Raw genomic sequence first — 22,656 nt, 5'->3', positions numbered from 1 at the left:
AGGTAATTTTATTATTTGATTATTATTAATATCGTTTTATATTTAAATATTTTTTATCATCTCGTTAAAGTAACATTTAAATAGTAGCAAGAGTTGGTTTAAATTTTTGAAACAGAATTTCATTTAAACATTTAACCTCACTGTAATGTAAATATTCTTAACTTAAGCATAATCGTTTTCTAAAACAAAATATGTAATTATTTTAAAAAATAACATTCAACTTTTTGGTATGGTCTCTACAACCCACAAGTAAATACCCTTAAAGGAACCAGACAACGTAAGGTGGAGCAGACAAGCTTTAATTAATCAAGCACGATGGAATATCTTGATAAATGAAGTGTTAAATACAGCATTGTTCATTATTTTATATTATCTGTTGCAGATTTGCATGAAAATTTGGCAGCTTTTAAAGCACTCTGTGTGGGCTTGTAGTAGTTAGTGGCAGCCTTTCTGCCCTTTTTGTGAGGAAAGATGATGCACCTCTCGTGCCACCATGCAGGGTTGGGACTTGGGGTTTGTGGTTGCATTGGACACAGATCCCCTCTACTAATTTTTGCTCCCCTTCTTTGGATTAAAATATATTATTTATTCAGTATCAGTTTTAAATCTTTATTAAATTACGTTAAGCTATATTTTAACATAAAGTTATAACTTATAATATTAAAAAGTTATATTTAAATAAATCTGACACAAATTTAATCATATTATTTTAGACAAATGCCAAGGTGCCTTACAAATAGATGAATTTTATCGTCTCAATCAAATAAACTAATTCAATGCGACAATATATGTATGGCAATTTACATTATTCTTTTTAGTTATTGTTTTATTTTTTAATTTAAAAAAAAACCTTACAAAGCTTATATAATTATAAATTAGTTTTTAGTGAACTTTGCAAAATCTAGTGTACTGAACACTAAAAGAAAGTTTTGTAAAGTTCTTCTCCACGATTTTGTCCCCGTGATACGACCCCTGCTCTGCCATCATCCAAGTCTTGTTGTCCTGGGCTTTTTCAGTTCATGCCTTGCTTCTTATTTGGTTATTAAAATTTTGGGAATTACTTTTTATATATGGTATTTAAAAATTATACATATATATTAAAATATAGTATTTAAAAAAATATAGAATTTAAAATTTACTATCTAGTATAAGTACAAAAATTCAAAAATTAAAAATTAAAAAAGTAATAAAGTCCCAAAAATTGTTAATAATACTTTTTTAAAAATATTAACAATTTTAAAAAATTAAATGTTGTCAATAATAATTTTTAAATAATAATAAAATATTTAAAAATACACAAAAAATAGTCAAAAGTCTCAATAATAATTTAAAAAAAAATCATATTTTCATAATTTTGACAAAAATTTTATATTTCGATAATTTTAAAAAATAATCATATAAAAAAAGTCAGATTTCAAAGACAAATTAAAATTTTTTTTCGAGAGAAAATGGTTACACATAACAGTTTGTTACTTTATCGGTGTTTAGATTTAAAGATTAAAATATTTAATATAGATATAAATAAAAAATGAATATAATATTTTTAATATTTTAAAAATTAAAATATTTGATATTAATTATTTAGAAACTAAAATAAAAATTTAGTCAAAATCTAAATGCTTTTGTTTTTAAAACATAAAAATAAATATATTTTGAAATTTGAAGGTATAAAAAATAAAATAAAATATCATTTCGATATAAATTTCCGTTGTTCATGATCAACCTTCATGCCGTCTCTAGCTAAAACCAATCAGAAAGCGTAAGAATTAAAAATATGAAAAAAAAAATCTTATAATTTCTAATCAACTACCGGTCAGAATGAAATTAACTGCTGGTCAAAATGTTTAAACTAAAGTTTTTAATAAAAGCGTATATTTATAAAAAGGTAGATAGAGCAACAGTTTTTTTATTTATTAAAAATAATTAAAATAATTTTTATACGGTCATTTAATTATAAATATTACATCAATAAAAATATTAATTTTTATAATAATTAATTTAAAATTATATTTATAGTATATTTTCATTATTGAATAATATTAAAAATGTATTTAAATTAATTTTATTATTTGAATAATTAATAAATATCACATGTAAATTTTATATTTATTTTTTATATTTAAAAAGAAAATAATTAAGAAAGCAAAGTGTCTTCCATAGATGGACCTGTCTTAATTTTGATGTTCGTATTCCGACGATCAGATCTCCAAAGCTCCTTTGAAGTTTGCAATCGAACGGTCCAAGTAACCCTTCAGGCTTCGCATCACCGTCCATTTCGATAAGAAATTCGGAACGAGCAAGCGTGCACGATGCATGATACTGGTGATTCACACGGCACCTGAAGCACGAAGAAACAGAAAATCAGAATACAAATTTGGGCAGCAGAGGGAAGCAAAAGCCAAAAGCTCCTGGATTCGATCATCATCAACAATGTTTTCTCGATTCTTTCAGCATAAATCTACACCGCAACAACGCCCACAGGTACGTGCTCAATTTCCGCTGCATACACATTCTAAATTCTTCCATTTTTCAATTTTAGTGGTTGAAGAATCTTAGCAAACTTATTGTTTTGCGTCAAATAGTGCATTGGTATGAGTTTCTTTGTGAATACGAGTTCCGAAACTGATGTTGTTTCTGAACATTTTTCGTGGCGTTTAACAGCAGGACGTGGTGCAAGGCAGTTTTCCGTCGGCGAAATTTGATCCGCGAGTTGTTCTACACTATGGCGTTCCATCTACCGCGTCTATCCTCGCCTCTGATCAAGTACAGCGTCTATTGGCAGTGGGAACACTGTGAGTCATTGCTTGTTATTGGAGTTCTCCATTTCCAATGATACCGAAATGAAATATTCACGAGTCAGACAACTTTCTGTTTTTGTGAAGTATATTTGAGGTTCATGCTTTTGGAACTAGCTCATAATTCATTATATACTTCATTTTTTTGGTTATTAAATGGAATCTTATGAGCCTATTTTTTATGATTGAGGAGTAGCTTAGATATAGGAACAGCACTATAGTAGGCTAGTTATTACTATATTGTGGTGTTGATTGCTAGACAAGTTGGTTATGGAGGTTGTTACTGGCTTTTTGTGTTGATGTCAGCATTTTCTTCACTCTTGTAGCGATGGAAGGATAAAGGTGTTTGGTGGTGACAATATTGAAGGGATTCTTATCTCTCCTAAGCAAACATCCTTCAAGAATTTAGAGGTTTGTAATTTTGGATCCATGTTGAAGCTTGAAACTAAAGAGTAATGTGTATCAGTCGTTTAATCTTATATTGGTTGTTACCCTGGTAACGTTTTGTTTTGTTTGTTCTTTTAATATATGCATCTCTGGAATCCATGTGTATGAGGTGAAGTGTGAGTATGATGTGCATTTGCAGGCATGTTAATTTATCTAACATTGCACATTTACTGAAGTCTAGAAGTCAAATGAAATGATTTCAAGGCATGGTGTGATAATGTGTCTTATCTTTCTGCATATCTCTCACAGTTCTTGGAAAATCAAGGTTTTCTTGCTAGCGTCTCAAGTGATAATGAAATACAGGTACCTTAAAAGCCTTGTGTATAGTTCTTTTAAACTTTAATGGGACCAGGCACCCTCAGTATCTGCATATATATATACACGTGTGTGTGTGAGATTTTTATTCTTTTAAGTGGTTAACTTTTATACCTAGTTATTCCTCCCTTTTTCTCTCTCATTCCCCCTTTCATCTGTTACATTTGCTAGCCAGCTCAATGTGTTTCTGATAATGGCAGGTTTGGGATTTGAAAAGCAGACAAATTGCTTCTTCTTTGAAGTGGGAATCCATCATAACTGCCTTCTCTGTTATTTATGGCACCAGTTACATGTAAAATACTTGTGCAGCAGATGATTTTCTATCTGCATTTGCATGGTACTCTTTCTAAATAAATTTTGGTAAATGGATACTATAACGTTTTTCCCCTCTTAATGAGATTCAGGTATATTGGAACTGAGCATGGGATGGTATATGTGTTGATGTTCAACTCTGATGACAGAAAAATTCAAATATTACCCTATTATGTTCCCACAAATATTATGTCCGGTAAGTACTCATTCTTGTACTTCATTTACACCGTATAGAAGTTGGAAGCAAGACTTGTATTTTTGCACTGACCACAATGGCTGTTTTAATAGAAGCATTGAGTTTTCTTTGGTTTGAGTTTGGTGTGTGGGAAGAGAGATTTTCTGGTCCAATTTTCTGATTCATATATAAGGTAATTTTCTTTGGATGCAGATAGTAACACACTAACCAAATATTTTGAAATAACTTCATAGGTTGTGTACTTGAAAATCAACTTTCTAGACATGGGTGATGTGTGTCACCCAGATACGGTATGAGTTTAGGACTATAACTACTCCTGAAATCTTGTATAAATGCATCTGCTAATGTACAGGATTTAATATTCTTTTTGGACCTTTTGCTAATATCCATACACGTTTACATGTTATATGAATGTTCGATAACCATGTGACTTGAAAGTTTAAGCTTCTGTGCAAAGACGTAAGAGTATATTTATTTTTATCTGTAATCTATCCCTTAGTGCAAAATTCATTTAAGCATGAACTGTAATTAAAACACAGATCCACCACTACCTTATGTTGTCATCAATTTTTTTATGGTCTGTTCAAACAGGCTTTAATACCATGTAAAGAGCTAGTATAGAAATTCTTTTTCACAACATTCTGTGGTATTAGGCTGGATTCACTAAATAAGGTGCATATTAATGAGTATTTCCTAGAAGCATGATGATTTTACTTGATGGACTCTCTTAGTATACTGGATTGAAGCCATTTTTGCCTCCTTCCATAGTGGTTTTGCTTATGATGAAGACACTTCATAAGGGTGCTTAATGCATGAAAGTATTGCAAAGCCTTGCATTTTATCCTGAAGGAGGATGGATTGACTTGTGCAGGGTGCTAGGTAGTAATGCTTGTATTGTCTGGCGTATTATTCTACCCGAGAACAAATACTAGGGTTGATTTGAACCTTGTCAAAAAACTGAGAGACTGTGGCTGGAACTGTGACTATTCAGTCAAACTGGGCACATATTTATACACAAGATCAATTTCATTAACTCTGAAGTTAGAGCACTAATTATTGCTGTACAGAAAAATACAGACTACACACATGCAATACATTTGTGTTATAATTATTCTAACAATTAGTTATTTGGAGTTTTAGTTTATTGGAGTAGTCATCCGTGGGTGATGTTTCTTGTGTACTTGTTTCCATATATTGCACCAATATTTATGCTTTATAAATTTCAATCTTAATCAATTCATGAAGACTTTTGATCACCTTCCATGATATGTCCTTATTAGAGCAGATTATTGTTGGTATGTCATAAAGGTAACATAAATTCCTACTTCCTAGCCATAAGCATGTTGCAAATGTCTAATTTGTTTTTGCCAAGTCAAACATCTAAATTTTTGCAAAATGTTGCTCACCTTTGCAGAAGCAGTTGGGATGTCACTTGATCATGTTTCGGTTGTCAAAGTTCTTCATCAACCTTGTTCTGATGGAAAAAGGCAAGACGGGAACTTACTTAAAGTTCATATTCAATATTTGTATTATTGTATAAGAATGATTTTATTCTATCACAGGAACTTTGACGTAAATTGAAAATTTCAGCAAGTTGTATAAAAGAAAGCAGATGCTTCCGTGGAATTGAGTTTGAAATTTTAATATTGATATTCTGAATTCTGACTTTTGAAAATTGTCTTAACACCACATAAATAACTTGAATATATTGATTTACATTTTACCATGTAAATTGGACCACCCAATGTCGAATATGTATTCCTGTTCTGTTACTTGTTTATTATGCTAATTGCAGACTATTGGAAACATCATTGCAAAGTTAATTTATGACTTGTTTAACATTCATTGACACATAAGATAGATTGTTATACACTTTAAGTAACAGATATATTTTCATAAATCTTTAGTGAACTTAAACTTTTGTGTACTATACATGGTATGTTAATGTTCATGTTTTAGTTGATTTAATTGAAATCTTCATTTTGCAGACTGCTAATTGCATATGAAAATGGTTTGATAGTACTCTGGGATGCTTCTGAAGATCGAATTGTTCTCATCAGAGGCCAGAAGGATGTCAAACTGAAGAGAAAAAAAGTAGTTAGTTATCCAAATGGCCCCAAGGTTGAGCTTTCAGATGATAAGTTAGATCATGAAGAGGAGGATAAGGAGATAAGCTCAGTTTCATGGGCATCTAATGATGGATCAGTTGTTGTTGTGGGTTATGTAGATGGTGATATAATGTTTTGGGACTTGTCAACTGCTCACTATCCCCCAGATCAACAAGTTAAAAAAATGTTGAATAATGTTGTCAAGCTTCAATTATCATCAGCTGATAGAAAACTCCCAATTATTATTTTACATTGGTGTGCCAATAAATCTTTTAATAATAGCGAGGGAGAACTCTTTGTATACGGTGGTGATGAGATTGGATCTGAAGAAGTTCTGACAGTAAGTTTCATACACAGTAGCTATTTGACAATGATTTTTTTTAAAGTTATTGTAATAATTGAAAACATCTTGTCATCTATCATGATGTTAACATTTGCAAGAGATTATGCATAGATGAGAAAATGTTTCCATACCTTTTGGCTATATTTGTGGTGTTTGAATATAGTAACAGCAAAAAAAAAAAAAGCCATAATGATGAGTGGCACAATTTCAACTTGTCACAAGATTCTGTCTCAACAGGTAGTCTTGTGAATGTTTTAGAGGAGGTTTTGGTACAAGAGGAAGTCTGCTGGAAGGAAAAGTCTTATGTTCAGCGAACCAAGAATACAGATTGTGTGAAATGGCCAAAGAAGAAAGAGTTTTATCCTGGAGATTGAAGATGAGTGAAGAAAAATTTCCAGTGATCTATGCTCAGTTTGAGAATAGGTTACTGGCTTTCAAGATCATTTATTCATAAAATATCAACTTCAGATCATTCGTTGAAGGATTAGATTGTCTGTCTAATATCTATGAGACAGACCACGCTAAAAAAGAAAGCAAATGGTCCTAAATGAATGCCATAAATTAGTATTTTGGCCTGTGCTTCTTTATTCTTTAGGTGCTTTTCTTTTGTTATAAATGCTCAATATACATCCTGTCATCCGGATTCCTGATAAAGTTGAATTGCCTATTGAAAATAAAAGAAGAAAACAGGCTTATGTGAACTTGCAGTGCAAACAACTTTCATCCTTTATTTTATTTTTATGGAAGAATAACTATTTTGTTGAAACTGATTGTTGCTACAATAAGCATTTCACTTGTTATATTGGCAGTGTCAAGGACCTGTTAACTTTTCAAAAATTCATCTTATGTAGATAATTAATGTGTTACTATAATGCTGCTTTTTCATTTTTACAGGTTCTGAGCATTGATTGGTCTTGTGGGATAGAAAATCTTAAGTGCACTGGCCGCATTGATGTTAAACTTCATGGTTCTTTTGCTGATATGGTTTTGTTATCTAGTGACTGCCATACAGAGGGAGCTTCTAATATGCTATTTATATTGACAAATCCTGGACAACTGGATCTTTATTACAATGATTGTTTGTCTTCCATAATGTCTCAGCAAGAAAAGAAGACTTCAACCCCAATGCAGTATCCCATTGTCATACCCACTCTTGAACCTTACATGACAACTGCAAGGTTTGATGTCGTATGTCAAGACATGAAGTCGTTTAGATCCCTGTTTGAGGTAATACCCACTTATGAAGTCTAAATATTCTTTTTCTATGTCTAGCTGTTAACCCTGTGGTTAAGTGTTGTATAGATGTTAAGTCTGCTGTGCCAACATCTCGATTTTTGTAAAGATAAAAGGCTCGATTGTCACAACTCACCATTAATAGCAAATTATCTGTGTAGATTCTTGTAGCTGCTAAGCAGCATCCAATACAAAATCAGACTAGTATGGATATAAAGTGGCCTTTGACTGGTGGTGTTCCAGGTCAGCTTTTCAAAGAAGACCATCCTGTCATCCAAATATATATAGCAGGTTACCAAGATGGATCTGTTTGGATATGGGATGCCACATATCCTGCTTTTTCACTTCTTTACAACATAAAATCTGAGGTTAGTCATTAGCTTATTATACATTATGCAATCTTTTATCCCTGTCCCCAATCCCCCCTCAATGTTGCACTTATATATTAATTGAAACTCATGTATTAGATTTATGCTAGTCATCCATGACAGAACAGTTTGCAATTGGCAGGTTAACGATTTTAAAATAGGCAATGCAAGTGCACCAGTGTCAGCATTGGATTTTTGCCCTGATACTCTACATCTTGCCGTTGGAGATGAAAGTGGTGTTGTAAGATTTATTAGTAATTTAGCATTTCACTATTTTCTCATTCAATAAAGTCTTGAATCCCTAGTAATTTATCCTACATGAGTATGTAGGTTCGTCTCTATGGGCTAATAAGGAGTTCAGATGACACAACTGTGCACTTCGTGACAGAAAATGGAACTGAAGGTTCGGTATTCTTTATTTTCTATTTGAATTGAAAACAGTATCTTTCTTGATTTGTCTCAAATGCCAAGCATATTTTACAATAATATCTTCAAGAAAATTTGATTGACTAAATAAGAAATATCATTAAAGGGGCATCTGAAAATTAGGAATTTTTTAACAAGTGATCAGGGGAAGTTTATTATCTTGGTACTTAGATTATTTGAAGGTTGAACCACAAACCATACATTTGAAACTTATTTTATTTGCATATCTCTTTGTATAATTGAAGAGTGCTTTCCAGATCTTGGGTCACATGTCTTTTATCCTTTACTCACATACAGTTACTCTTCAGAACTTTACCATTCAAACAAAGTTTTTACAGCAACTGCCAAACCTTTTCCTACTAGATTGGATCAGCTGTATGGATCAAATAATGTTGTGCTTTATTGTGAATGGTGTCCATCGATGAACCAAACTTTTTAGATGACAAAAGTTTTGGAATGATAAATATCTGTATAAGACCTTTGTTTGGATTGCAGTACTTATAGAGTTGGTCTTTTCCCCTTATTTATCTTTATATACCTTGAAAGCTCTATAGCCATCTCATACTGACACGTGTGGTGGAAAAAAGTTGCTTTGGTTTGGTTTGTTTGAAGAATATTGAACATGTCTGCCTACTTTGGAGATCATTTTTCAATCTTGTTTAAGAAGTTTTGTGGGTAACAAAGAGCAAGGTACTTTGGAGTTGAGCTCTTTTTTGCTGGAGTATTCTGCAACTGCTTGGAATGTAGTGGCAGAATCTGTAGCTTGAGCTCTTCTCTTCCAATCAAGGAATAGATTTTTTTTAACTTAATTCATTCTAATCTTATTGATAAGAACAAAGAAAATAAAAGCTTTGCTGAAGTATTAGTACTGAATTACCCTAAGCCTATTATCCAATATTTTCTGCATGACAAATGCTTCCACCGGAGTTATGGGGATGTAGACAAGTATGCAGTGACCATGATCCTGGATTCATGCACACCATGTACAAGGAAGGATAATGGCATTCACTAAACTGTATTTTAGTTAGGAACTTAGGATCCTGGTATGTGTATTTATATGAATGAACTATGTTTGATATAAGTGTAGTACAATACAAGACAACTAGTATAAGCACAGCCTACATACTATTATAGTTTTATTCTTTGACAAAGAAAATATGAAGTTAGATGCACAGGGCCTCCAGTTGATTGAGAAAGACTATAGAAATATAACTTCGCATAGAGTCTCAGATTTAAACAGTAAAACGTTATAATATCATGAATAGTCCTGCTTTTACTGCAAGCTATTAATTTATTTGAAGCTGAAACATTGCAATTATCGAAGAAAGAAAAATGAAAGGGTGATTGGATTTCCTTTTCCTGTAAAGGAGTAAAGACTCAATTTGCACCATTTTTACCCCTTTCCCAATAGTTTGGCTGTACCTATACATTCTCCCGCCCTCTCTCTCTCTCTCTCTCCCCTCCTTTCCCATGGTTTGACATCCTTAGATTATGATGCTTTGAATTTGGGCTGATATAAACAGTAGTTATTAGTTGGAATGCATGCTTTTGGGTAAAGAAAACACACACACACACATGAATTTCCTTTCCCATGTAATCATGATACTCATAAGATTTGTATTGTACACTATCAATAAAGATAATCTGCTCCCAACTACCATTGGGGAAGTTAAAACAATTTAATTGACAATGACCCAAGATACTCTTCATGTATCTGTTTTTGCTAAATAGTGTTTTGATATTTCTAATCTCTGATTTTGACCTGTTCTTATGTAATGGGACCAGTTCATAATATGCATCATGGGGATGGACCTCATTGCAAAGCTGTGTTCTCCCTTCAAAATTCTGCTGTATGCAGCCTACAATTTGCAAACCTTGGAGAGAAGCTTGCTGTTGGATATGAACATGGGCAGGTGAGGTCATTCATGAATTCCTTTTCTTTTTGAAGGATGTGGTTTATTTGTTGAAGGGAAATCTAATCCACTTTGCAGGTGGCTATGCTTGATATCAGTTCATCATCAGTGTTGTTTCTTACCAAAACTGAATCTGACACATCTTCAGTAGTTGTTTCTATGAGTGCAAAATTTTCAGACACTTGTTGCTTAAACAGTCATCAGGAATCTGTATCGGATATTTCTGACAATCCTGGATTGGGGCTAGTCTTTGTTATGACAAAGAATGCACGCTTCCTTGTGATAGATACTGTGACAGGGAATATGGTTTGCAGTCGGACAATGAACCCCAAAGTAAAGTCAAATGCAATTTCAATGCACATAATAGGCAAGTATATTGGTTAAGAAAATTAGATATTGCAATATGCCAATAATTTTATTACTTATGGTGCTATGTTATTTCAGATGGTAGTACTTCTGAACAATCTGCTGAAAAACTCTCATCCAACTTGTCTCCAAGGAGTGAATCTGGAACGCAAGCCAACATTCAATCTGAAAATGCACAAGTTGAAATTGAAATTGCTACTCCCGTAGAAAATTCATACTTTGGACAAATAGTATTGAACTCACTCATTTTACTTTGTTATGAGAGTGAATTGAGCTTACACTCTTTAAATTTTGTGATTGAGGTGACACCTTACACATCCATCTTCCTTCAAATTTCATTTTTTTTTTTCGTTCTACTGGTTAATGAAATTTCCTAATAACAGGGCAGCAATAAGTACATACGGAAGGTGAACCTTGTACAACGATGCTGCTGGACTACAACCTTTAAGAAAGATGAGAAAGAGAATGTCTTGGTTCTTCTGTATCAAACTGGAGACATTGAATTAAGGTGAAGTGCATACTCATAAGAATATGTATTTTTTTTACTTTGTATGAAATTGCCTGTGCACCCCACCCCCTCAAAAGAAAAAGAAAAACTTTGTTTTTTGACAAATAAAAAATAAACTTTGTTATGAGCCTTTATAAATCAAAACGCTATCCTTCAAATAAATAGTATTATAATGGAGGTTCATAAATTTTATATTATTCTCAACTGGGACTTGGATTACCCCACATCCCAATGTTAAAGTCCCAGTTTTGCTGCATGAAAAATCCGTAATATTTTTTTATCCTACTTGTTTAACTTCATATTTTATACTCTTTAAAAGAAATCATATACCTTAGCCTCTGAATCTGTTGTAGTTATTCTAATGCAATGCTGGTTTTATTGCTGTGTCATACTAGCTTTATGTTATGCCATGGTCCACTTAGCTACATTTCCCTCTCCTGATAATATTTTGATAGATGTTATCTCACTTTGAGCAGGTCCTTACCAACTTTGGAAGTTTTGGGAGAAAGCTCTTTAATGTCAATCTTAAGATGGAACTTGAAAACCAACATGGAGAAGACAACATGTTCATCAAATGGAAAAATTATTCTGGTTTGAAAATTTCCATGCTCTTCAAATGAAGTTATTTTGTTTAGTATATGCTACCAAAGTTAATGTGATCAGTATGTTGTTGTCTTCAGTTTGATATGTCACTATACAAATGTTTAGAATTTTAGTTCAGTCCATCTCTGTTGGACACTAATTTAAAATTAGAATCTACCATAAATGGCTGATTCATTATTCATGAGTCCTGTTAGTTGGACCAGATATAATCTTTTTTATTTACCTTAAAGAGATTATTTATATATAAAATCCCTTCTGTTTTTAGTTTTATAGATTATTTCTTTGGCTAGGGAAAAGAACTTCATCCCTTTCCATTTTGGTCTCCTAAAGTAGTGTACATTTTTCATTAGTTATTTCTGCCTCGTAATTCATATTCGATTATGGAATGAAAACAAGCTTTCTTCTGAATTTTTCTTTGATTTAGTACCACCATGCACTTAACTTTTATGTACTTTGGATCCTTCAAAAAGCATTCTCAATGAATATGCAAGAAAACATGTTGCATGAATAACTCCCTAGTCTTAAACACAAATGAAGTAAATTCCAGTTGCTTTTGGTTTTACCAGCAAACACATGACTATCTTGTTTTATAGGTCAGTGGGAATGAAGCTGCTTGTATATCACTGTTGAACTGTGAAAATGAATTCTGGTACCTTACCATTCCTCCCTTTTCTGGCCATATATGTTTTATTTAGCCATCAATTCTTAACCTCATAACTTAGACCACAATTGTTCGTATTCAAAGTATTGGATAAAATGTTTCGACATAACGAAACTTCTTATGACAAATTAAACCAAATCAAGTTTTCGGCCTCCTATGAAAGAGATCCCAGGACAACCCTCAGGTGGTTGTGATCAGCCTCTCTACAAAATATGTTTTGAGAAAATCATATATATCGTCTCATTATTAATTAGAACTTTGGTTTGAAACATGAACTTTCAAATTTTTGTAGGATTCCGGAGTATTTTCCTTGTCTTCACGATGAAGTCCTTGCGGCTGCAGTAGATGTTACAACTAGCCTATCTCCAAACCAAAACGAAAGACAGGTCCAGTTTGCTCAGGCTTGCAGTTCTTCTGTTTCTCCCATTAAATGTTTCAGGATTTGTAATTCAACTTATCTTGCCGTAGGGAGCATCTGCTATCTTTGCTAATATAGGAAAAAACTTTAAAGCTGGAAAAGCGGATCAGAATGCAAATCAAGCAGTTGATACTAATAACAAACTGGAAATTTTGAAACAATTATTTTCCAGTCCTCCTTTCTTAAAGCCTTCCTCAGGCACTGATATGCAAGATTCTTTTGTGTTTGACATAGGTTTGTCCTTAACATCTACTGCCAGCTATTCTTTATATTCTTAAATTAAAATGTTTACCTTATCTTTTGCAGATGAAATTCAGATTGATGAACCTGTAGTCTTTTCATCTCCTCGGAAACACAATATTGACCAGAGAGGTACCTTTATATTGTCTTATTTTCTTCTTAAAGTATTTATGATTTTGTCTTTTGAATATTGAATGTTTTCCTTACAGATAAAGGGAAAGAAACGGACCGACAGAAATTATTTGAAGATACAAGCACTAACTCGAAACCAAGAGTTAGAACGACTGAAGAAATTAAGGCTAAATACAGAAAGACGGGGGTAAATCTTCGATCTGAAAATTCTGTAGTTCACTCATTTTAGTTCACATTTCATGACGTGGTCATTGATTTCAGGATGCCTCGACAGCAGCTGCACTTGCAAGGGATAAACTTGTTGAGCGGCAAGAAAAACTCCAGGTAGATTGTTATTTGATTCCTTTCTTCATTACCCGTATCTTATCCTGACAATTTCAAACCTCTTCCCCTCCTTTTCAAAGAAAATAAAAACCCTAATTACCGAAAAGAAACTTCATTTTCAAGAAGTTTCTAAAAATATTTGTTTCTGGTCTCAGTTAAGTAGACGATAGATTTGGGTTTATCTTATTGAAGATGCAAGCACTGTCTGAATATGATTAAGGTCGCATTGAAGTCTATTGATACACCTAGCTACATGAATCATTACATAATCCTATTGCTGACGAATTCCACTTCAGCTCCGTTTAACAGTGAAACTACTCTTTGGTTCTTAATTGCATTTTTTATAATGCACAAAAAAATTAAAAACCAAAATCGATTGTCCTTAAATAGCCAGCTTTTGCACACAAATTACTACTTTTGTGAAATCACATATGACTATTAATAGCTCGAATTCTCCAAAATTTGTTAATTACTTTTCTATTTAACCATCTCTTGCCATTTCTTTTACTAGATGCTCAACCAACGTACTGAAGAGTTGCAAAGTGGGGCACAAGACTTTGCATCCATGGCAACTGAACTCGCTAAAAGAATGGAAAATCGTAAATGGTGGCAGCTATGACTTATGATTGGTTGCATGATTTATTATTTTCATCGATACGTCCCGGCATGCTCCTTTCTTGAAGTTCTGGACTGGGGGACTTACCTCACTTTTTGCAAAGGTAGCTACTAGCCCTGATTCCGTTGCTTATTTACTGTTTGTAAACATACCTTGTCTCAGCTCTCAAGTGTTGTTGCTGCTATTATTAGTATTATCATGACGCGCATATTAATGTAATTTGATTATTGTGTACAGCACATTGTCATTAGACATTATTATAAGCCTCAATGAGTAGCATGCCGCATAAAGCATATGAAGGTAAATTGAGATTTTAAAAAAAAAAACACTCAAATGAATAAAATGTGAAAGAATATATTTTTTTTCTCAATAAATGTTAACAATTATTTATTGATGCAAATAGATAAAAATATGACCATGTTTCATTTTAATATTTTCATTTGAGAGAGAATTATGACGATGCAACTTTAATAGGGCAGATCTAATATCTTATGGTTATGTATAAAAAAGTTGTGTTAGAGAAACAACACATATATTCATTACATATTATAGTCGATTAATAAGTTTACCTCTAGATTTATATAGGTGGACCTTACATTTATTTATACAAGTTTAAATTTAATTGCGCTGCATTTTTTTTAAATTTATTTTTCGTTCATTTAGTTAGTGTTTCAAATAAATCAAGTCATAACACAATGTGAGAACAAATTTGCATAGAATTTAAGGAGTGCACATAAATGTGTACTTGCTGTGGATCATGTCAGCGTTTATTTTACATCAAAGCTGTGTAAATTTTAATTCGTTTATGAATTTTTATTTTTGTCATTTTTACTAATGTGGCCTTTTATTTTTGTCCAAAACTAACATGCCTTCAACAATTTCCTTTCCAAATTTAAGCACGTGGTTGCTGAATTCACAAATCCATGTCTAAACCAACTCATTACCAAAGGACTCAACTTCCTCTTGGGACCATTGGACCGCTTGTTCGCCAAATAACCCTCTAATCTGGATAACAACGTTTCCCGACATTATCTTCATTTCAAAGTTGTATCTTTCTATACAAATGACATACATTATTGAAATCTAACGTATATTTAATGGGAATGATTTTTATATATACAAAAGTTTTCAGCATTAATTCTAAAGTAGACTTTGTTCTTACCATTTACTTTTTTCATCCCCCTTTCTTTATCTTAGTTAAGTCATCAATGACGCCTACAAAATCTGTGTAATGTCAGTAAATATCTTATCTGTTGAGATAATATTTCCAAATTAATGAGATAAGGAAGAAATGTTATTAACTTTTAAACTTACCCTTTTTTTATGTATTGCATTCCAAGTGCCAACAAATGCCCTCGAAAAGATAAACAAAAGGTTACTCACCCTGTTTTTCCTTAAATGTAAGATACAACCAATTAAAGGGGCATTTCTCTCTCTCTCCGTCTTCCTTCCCAAAGATATGGTATTGAAAATTATTTTTCAAGTATTATATTAGCTCTTAATTTACCTTGGTAACCACTTAAATTTAAACAAAATTTACGTAACCTTTAAATTTGGGTAGGTACTACAACTTTCTTTACGTGGATCAATGTATGTACTATAACTAACAAACATTTAATTACTGATTTGAAATACTATTTTTTTTAGGTCCTGTTTGGATGAAATGGAAGAAAAAAATAGAAAGATAAAAAATAGAGTAAAAATTTATTAAAAAGGTATGCTTATTTAGATGAGTAAAAATAGAATAAAAAATAATTAAACTGTATTAAATATACTTATGTAAACTTTATGGTGGTCAACCCTAAAACAAACACCGTAAAGGTGAGGTGGTGAGCTTGAAGCACAAGTCGAAGACTTCTTTTTGTTCCTTAATGAATAGCTTGTTATGGGGAAAAAGACCCTTTGATGGTGAGGGGGCGGTTCAATTGCCTTAGCATCGATCTTAGATGGGGATCTAATTAATACACGTCTTTGGTTTCGCCTTTATATTTAAAACAAGTTTTTTTGTACCTTTTTCATGAACCTAACAAATGGAGTTTCTTTGGTTTAAAATTTTTAAAATAGAAACAATGCTAAATCATTATACAAAAGCATATCTTGTCAGTTTTTGCATTTAGTTTTTTTTTTTTTCCTACTCCTACAAAAAAAAAGAAGCATAAATTCATCATGGTCGACTGAACTTTCAATGGTCTGTTACCTCACGATAATAGATTTTTCATAACCAAAATTCGTAACCTTGAAAGATGAGGCACGACTTCCAAAGCACTTTTGATGAGATGGATTATTTTTTAATGGAATATGAATTTAGTCCTCGTATATTAGCCATTTTTTTAATTTTACTCTCAATTTTTTTATATAATTTTTTTTTATCTCTAACGCTGATGTGAGTAAACTAAAACAATATCTTAATAGATCAAATCAGCATTAAGAACTAAAAAAATTATAAAAAGTAAGAATTAAAAAATTTGTTTAAAAAATTAAAACTAAAAATTCATTAAAATGTAAAGGTCAAAAATATATTTAAATATTTTTCAATTTAGGTAAAATCAATTTTAATTATTTATTGTTATATTATTTATATAATATATTTTAGACTAAATAAATGTTTTTATCTTTTAATTTATGGGTCAAAATTAATTTTATTTCATAATTTTATTTTAATTCATTTTAATCTTTTAATTTTTTAGAGTATTTTGAATAAATTATTTTTTGTTAAAAATGTTAAATATTAATTTTATTTTATTTTTTTACCACATATAGTACATGCACTACTTTTCTTTTTTTCTTTTTTTTTCTTCAAATTTTCTGTTCTATCTTTCTCTTTCATTTCTTTCTCCCTTTCATCTTTCTTTTCAATCTCTATTTTTTTCCCTCCTCTTTCTTTTTTCATTCTCTTCAAAATTCTACAAAGTAAGGGAGTGAAAGAGGTAGTTGTCACTTAAAGGCATTATCACTATTCATTCCAAAGTTCATGTGCCATAAAAAGATTTACCATCATTGATATTGCCTCCAGTGATGCCAAAAAAATATTCATTAAAGCAATTCCAATATATGCACAGGGCTAGATAGTTTCTATTTGCAAGAGAAAAAAAATTATAAAGCTTGTTCTCTTATAAACTCCATGTGATTAAATTATTTTAACTAACACATGATACTTCGTAAAACTATCAGTTACAACTAATAAACTTAACATTAAAATATTGTAAGAGCTAATAAAGTCAAACTAATTTAGCTAGCCAACTAAAAAATGCATAACAACTATTTTATAATTAGAATCAACATTTTATTTCAATAATTTCTATTGATTTTAATTATAAATTAACAAACATTTATGAGAAAAAAAAAGAGAAGACGAAAAAGATGATGAAAAAGTGAAAAGAAAAACAAAAGTAGAGCTTTAAGAAAGGATAGAAACTTAAAAAATAAGATGATAAATAATATACAAACAATATATGTGATATAAAAGAAAATATTAATAAAATTAATTTTTTAACATAATTAACTTATTTAAATTATTTTTAAAAATTAGAGGCTAAAATAAATAAATAAAATTGAATTTGACATTTAAATTTGAAGATGAAAACACTACTTTAATTATATTTTATAAAAAAATTAAGTTCACTTTTTAAAATTGAAGTTAAATAACCCAACATAAAAATATTTATTGTATTAAAAATATAAAAAATGTTATTTTTTAATTAAAAATTATAATCTTTATATGTTTAAGATTAATCCTAAAAGTTAGGATTAATAAAATTATTTTCTTATTAGTTTTATGTATCTAGTTATTTCTATTATACATATTTCTTTGTTTCCTTATTTTATATGAAATATTGTACAAAATTAGAACATGACAAACAAAAATATGAATTAACTGAAAAATGTTATTCTAGTTTAATTTATAGTCTCGAATTTAAATATAAATAAATATAATTATATTAAATACTTAAAAAAAATCCCTATTAATTTCGCCGAGGAAGCTCAACAACATGCAGAGAAAAATAAAGATCCCTGTGAATTTGTAAGGGGCATTAGAGGGACTAAAACATTAATGGAAATGTCAATCTTATTTTTATCTTGTACTGTCAATAAAACACGTTTGTCACCGAAAAACTTTTGACATAATATTCTCTTCTCAAAAGTTTATCATCAATTTATTTCAATATCCATCATTAGCTATAAAATTGTTAACACTCAGGAAAGCTTAACTAAATATCACATCTAATCCATACATTAAGTTATGAGATATTCATTTTTTCTATGTCTGCAAACTTCTCCATTTTCATTTAATATAACATGTTTATATTCATACTCCTTACCTTAGCAAGTGAAAAATACAGATCCTAGAAGCTTAATAAACTAATAAGGACGGCCATTAATATTTGAAGAACTTGATCCGCTCATGCTTCCAGACTACGATGACTCATCCCTGCCGGCGTACCTCCACTTATACCGTTGATTTTCACGTACAAGAACAACAAAACATTATAATACCCTTTCTAATTGCTTATGATTGTATTTATATATATAAACTGGAGACGAATAAGCTAAGAAAATCACAAGGATTCCGCATTTAAAAAATAATAATAATAGGCAGCCAACGAATCAGTCACAAGAGATTCCCATGAAAGCACTATGGATAAGCATTGATCAAATGGCATAACAACATATAATATATGAAAAAGAATTGTGCTGCTTAATCAATGACAAATACTTTGTCCACTTGCTAAAGAAAATACAACAACCCGTAGATAAAAGGGGGTAATAAATTATATTATACAATAAAAAAAAATTCAGCATCCCTCCTTGGTCCAACGTTTCTCCAAGGTCCTTCTTGATCTACAAGTTTCAAATCTCTGGATTAACCTGAACTTCTTCTTTGCTATCCCTAACTATACTCTATGTAATGTTGGATAGTAGTAGCAGTTGAATTAAATAAATAAAATAAATAAATAAAAAAACTTTGTCAGAATAACCGAGAAAGAAGCATGGCCATGGCAGCAGTTAGAGTCATGCTACCATCTGCTCCTGCTCTATATACACCTGCTCCACCCATGGTGGAAGCATCTCTTTACTCAGATCATATTGCTGCTTCTCAGCACCAAATATATCAGAACTCTCTGAGGGAACATCTTTTACCAGTGAATGAACCCATGAGACATCAGGCTCAGCATGTTCCTGTTGTGCTATGGGCGATGCAGTTGCAGTTACCCCATTGTTTCTGAACCCAAAAGAAGCAGATTTTCTCAGCTTGTGAAGCTCGTCTCCGTTTACACCCCAATCCAGTTTCCCAGTGGGGGAACTCCAATCTGAAAGGGCAGAGGACACCCTGCAGGAAGGGTTGTTGGGAGCTGAAGACAGCCCAAGATGGTGGGTTGCAGCTCCGCGATCAATAAAGCTTTGGCTTCGCTTGGCGAATGCAGCAGATCGAGAATTCATCACGGCTGCTGCAACGGCAGCTGATGAATCAAACCCATATGCTGAGGGTTTCCTCACAGGAGAGGAAGGGATGTTGGACGGGTAACTTGCGCGAAGGTGGTTCATGTTTTGGCGCATCTGGAGGCCGCTTGGAGATTGCAACTGTGTAGGTGTTGAAAGTCCATGTAATTGGGTTAATACTGAAGGATCAGCAGATGCTAACAAGTCATCAAGGTTAGTTGGATTCAAATCACCAATTCTACTGAATTCTTTGCTCCTGAAAGACGGGGAAGAGATCCTAGCAATCTCTTCTATAAACTGCTGCTGTTGCTGTTGCTGCTGCTGACGAGCCGGACTTTCTAGTCCGAGTAGTTCCATCTCTAGATCAAGATCCCTGGCACTCAATGTAGTCTTCAGCCGGCTACCCGGGAGCTGCAAGGAAGGTGGAGTAAGGTTTATTTTGTTCTGCCACAAGCTTCCACTCTTGGGAGATGAAGAAGCTGCCAAGGGAGACATGGGTGGGGTTGAAACAGTTGGCATAGGCAAAGATGTGGAACTAAGGGCCAATGGACTCATGGCTGTCATGTCAAGTGCACTAGACGAATAAGATTTTGGGGAAGGCATGGCCGATCCAGTGGACGCATACACAGGGCGTAACTCTTCAGGTTTGTGAGCAAAGAAGCAGACTTTTCTAGTACAGCCAGTCTCATCCTTGCAAAGCCTAGTTCTGTATTGAGCAGGATGTAGCCATGACTCAAAAACCCCATGAGCATATTCACAGGAATCACCCTTTTGGCAGGTTCCTTTGCGAAACTCTGGGCAAGGAACACAGCTATAAGGGTATTTTCTTGGGTCCCTCCTCCTTGCGTTCTCGCCGGGATGAACAAATGGACACTCAGTCCAGTCATGGGAGTAAGCCCTCGAACACGGCTTCACCTTGAAACTGTACATCCTAAACTCATCCGTTCCATATATACCATTGTTTATATCAGGCAATGATATATCAACAGGATATTCTTTCTTATCGTTCCCTTCTTTTTCCTTTTTCTCTGTACCTTCTTTGGATGAGAAAACAACAGAGAACATCTCTTGCTCCATGAGTTCATCTCTTTCCCCACCTCTCAGAAACAACTCCATAGCCTTCCTTCGCGATTTTGACAAGGAATCAAAGGCAGGAGCAATCAGATTAACCGGCTTATTCCCACTTGCATCAATCAACTCAGCATCTGCCCCTGCATCTAGCAAGAGCTTGACAATCTCAAGTGAGGATTCAGAACCCCCAGCTACAGCACAATGGAGAGCAGTGGCCCTATCAGAACCACACACCCTGTTCACATCAACACTTCCACCTTCAAGAATATGTTTCAGCACCTTAGTGCTTCCAAACAAAGAAGCAATCATCAGAGGGGTCCTTGTTTCGGATCCCATCTTCTTTGACCCTATCCTTCTACCATACCAAAACCCAGCCTCGTTGACATCCAAGCCCTTCTCATTCACTTCTCTTTTGAAAGCTTCAAAATCATCCGATGCAGACAATTCAAGCAAGATTGAGAAGTTGTAGAGACCATCTTGATTCTGCTTCTGATAGTTATTCTCCATGACGGGGTTTGAGAAAGAAAGCTTACTTTTTGAACCACTGCACATGCCCACAAATCCTGCAGAATAGGACAGGATAAACTCAATAAGCCTATCAATTTTAAACATTATTCACACAACAAAACAAGACAATTAATTAAAAGTCCAATTTCTAAACCAAAATTCCCATTCCCTTTAACATCTATTAACAACCCTCGTTCCAAAACCCTAAAGATGCAAAGCTAGGTAACATCCCACAAAACGATATATTATTATATACAATTTTATCAACGAATATTAGATCCATGACAATATTATCAACCATCCAAGACAAAAACTTGGTATTCCAACGCACATGGAAGAAATAAAGCAACAAAAAGTTTTAAAAAAGGTGCAAAAACCAAAAACAAACAACAAACTAAATCTAACTCCAAAGTTCGAAACTTTGATGTACCCAGAAGCAGACCCACAAAGCATCTTCCTCAAACCCACCCAAAACAAACTAAGATGAAGTAAGAACAGCCAAAAACCAAAGCTTTTATTCATGAAGCAGTGAAAGCATACCTTTTGAGTAGAAGAGAGGGAGGAGTATGAAAGGAAGAAGCTTTTTGGGTTGTGAGAGAGAGTAACAAAGAAAATCGAGAAGACCTCGATTGAGTGAAGATGAGGGAGAAAGGGTGGGAGGGTTAGCCCTTTTTATTGTCAACAGCTATTAGGGGAAGGCAAAGGAAGAAGAGAGGAAAGTGTGACTTTTCTTCCCCTCTCTTTCTTCTCTTTGGTCAAAGTCAATTATTCAATGCTAAAGCTAAGGGCCCCACTGGCAGCGTTTGCTTAATGTCACTATCCTCCTAAATGCAAATGTAAATGCAAATGAAACTCAAATTCACATTCAAATGTAACTCAAATTTCGCGTGGACCCCGCCCTCGATTCCCCAATACCTCTCTCAACGGGCGCTTCACTCTCACGTGCGCTTTTGAGTTGTGATTCTCTTCACTACGCGCAGCTCTTGTCTTGTCTTTTTCATTTCTTTCTTCTTTTTTTTTTTTTTGTTAATATTAGTAATTAATTTGCAATTACCCCAATTTCACATACAACGGGGCAAACCCATATATCATAGCTTCTTTTTACTAATCATGTGTACATCCATTATTTTGGCCCGTTGTAATGGGACATAAACCACCCACTATAAAATTAAAAAGCTTTGAAGAAGATGCAAAGATTGTGAATTTTTGACACGGGTAATCATTTTTTAAGTGACCATTTTCAAAGAAGATCATTGCACACGACTTATTTATGTACATGCAGAATCTTTTAAATCTAGCCAAGTAGTATGCTGTG

General features: G+C 33.0%; 2 protein-coding genes across 6 annotated transcripts; one reads left to right on the top strand and one right to left on the bottom strand.

Moving 5' to 3' along the window:
* The first annotated feature begins 2,158 nt into the window (after positions 1-2,158).
* LOC113845930 lies at positions 2,159-14,691 on the top strand. 4 transcript variants are annotated; one of them, XM_027473652.1, is made up of 24 exons: positions 2,159-2,481; positions 2,665-2,792; positions 3,122-3,206; positions 3,492-3,545; positions 3,758-3,849; positions 3,962-4,065; positions 5,480-5,552; positions 6,054-6,513; positions 7,411-7,743; positions 7,911-8,117; positions 8,260-8,358; positions 8,448-8,520; positions 10,329-10,456; positions 10,535-10,823; positions 10,901-11,124; positions 11,206-11,330; positions 11,807-11,921; positions 12,527-12,582; positions 12,887-12,980; positions 13,063-13,246; positions 13,319-13,384; positions 13,462-13,571; positions 13,646-13,708; positions 14,220-14,621. In XM_027473652.1, exons 1-24 carry the CDS (start codon positions 2,314-2,316, stop codon positions 14,325-14,327), a joined length of 3,438 nt encoding a protein of 1,145 aa, XP_027329453.1. In that variant the 5' UTR covers positions 2,159-2,313; the 3' UTR covers positions 14,328-14,621. The 4 variants fall into 4 exon arrangements, 3 of the variants coding, with proteins under 3 accessions (XP_027329453.1, XP_027329452.1, XP_027329454.1); XM_027473651.1 differs by having other exon boundaries at positions 2,170-2,481; positions 2,662-2,792; positions 14,220-14,691; XM_027473653.1 differs by lacking the exons at positions 2,159-2,481; positions 3,758-3,849 and having other exon boundaries at positions 2,783-2,792.
* Positions 14,692-18,467: 3,776 nt separating this feature from the next.
* Positions 18,468-22,055, bottom strand: LOC113845910 (zinc finger CCCH domain-containing protein 29-like). 2 transcript variants are annotated; one of them, XM_027473604.1, is made up of 2 exons: positions 20,113-22,055; positions 18,468-20,028 (listed from the first exon to the last, which is right to left on the bottom strand). In XM_027473604.1, exons 1-2 carry the CDS (start codon positions 21,444-21,446, stop codon positions 19,335-19,337), a joined length of 2,028 nt encoding a protein of 675 aa, XP_027329405.1. In that variant the 5' UTR covers positions 21,447-22,055; the 3' UTR covers positions 18,468-19,334. The 2 variants fall into 2 exon arrangements, with proteins under 2 accessions (XP_027329405.1, XP_027329404.1); XM_027473603.1 differs by having other exon boundaries at positions 18,971-21,397; positions 21,882-22,055.
* Positions 22,056-22,656: the final 601 nt, after the last annotated feature.

The sequence above is a fragment of the Abrus precatorius genome, unplaced genomic scaffold, assembly GCF_003935025.1.
Source record: "Abrus precatorius isolate BTA unplaced genomic scaffold, Abrus_2018 Scaffold8, whole genome shotgun sequence".
Classification (NCBI taxonomy): Eukaryota; Viridiplantae; Streptophyta; class Magnoliopsida; order Fabales; family Fabaceae; genus Abrus; species Abrus precatorius.
Note: the sequence above shows the minus strand (reverse complement) of the source record. Positions and strands in the feature narration are given on the sequence as shown.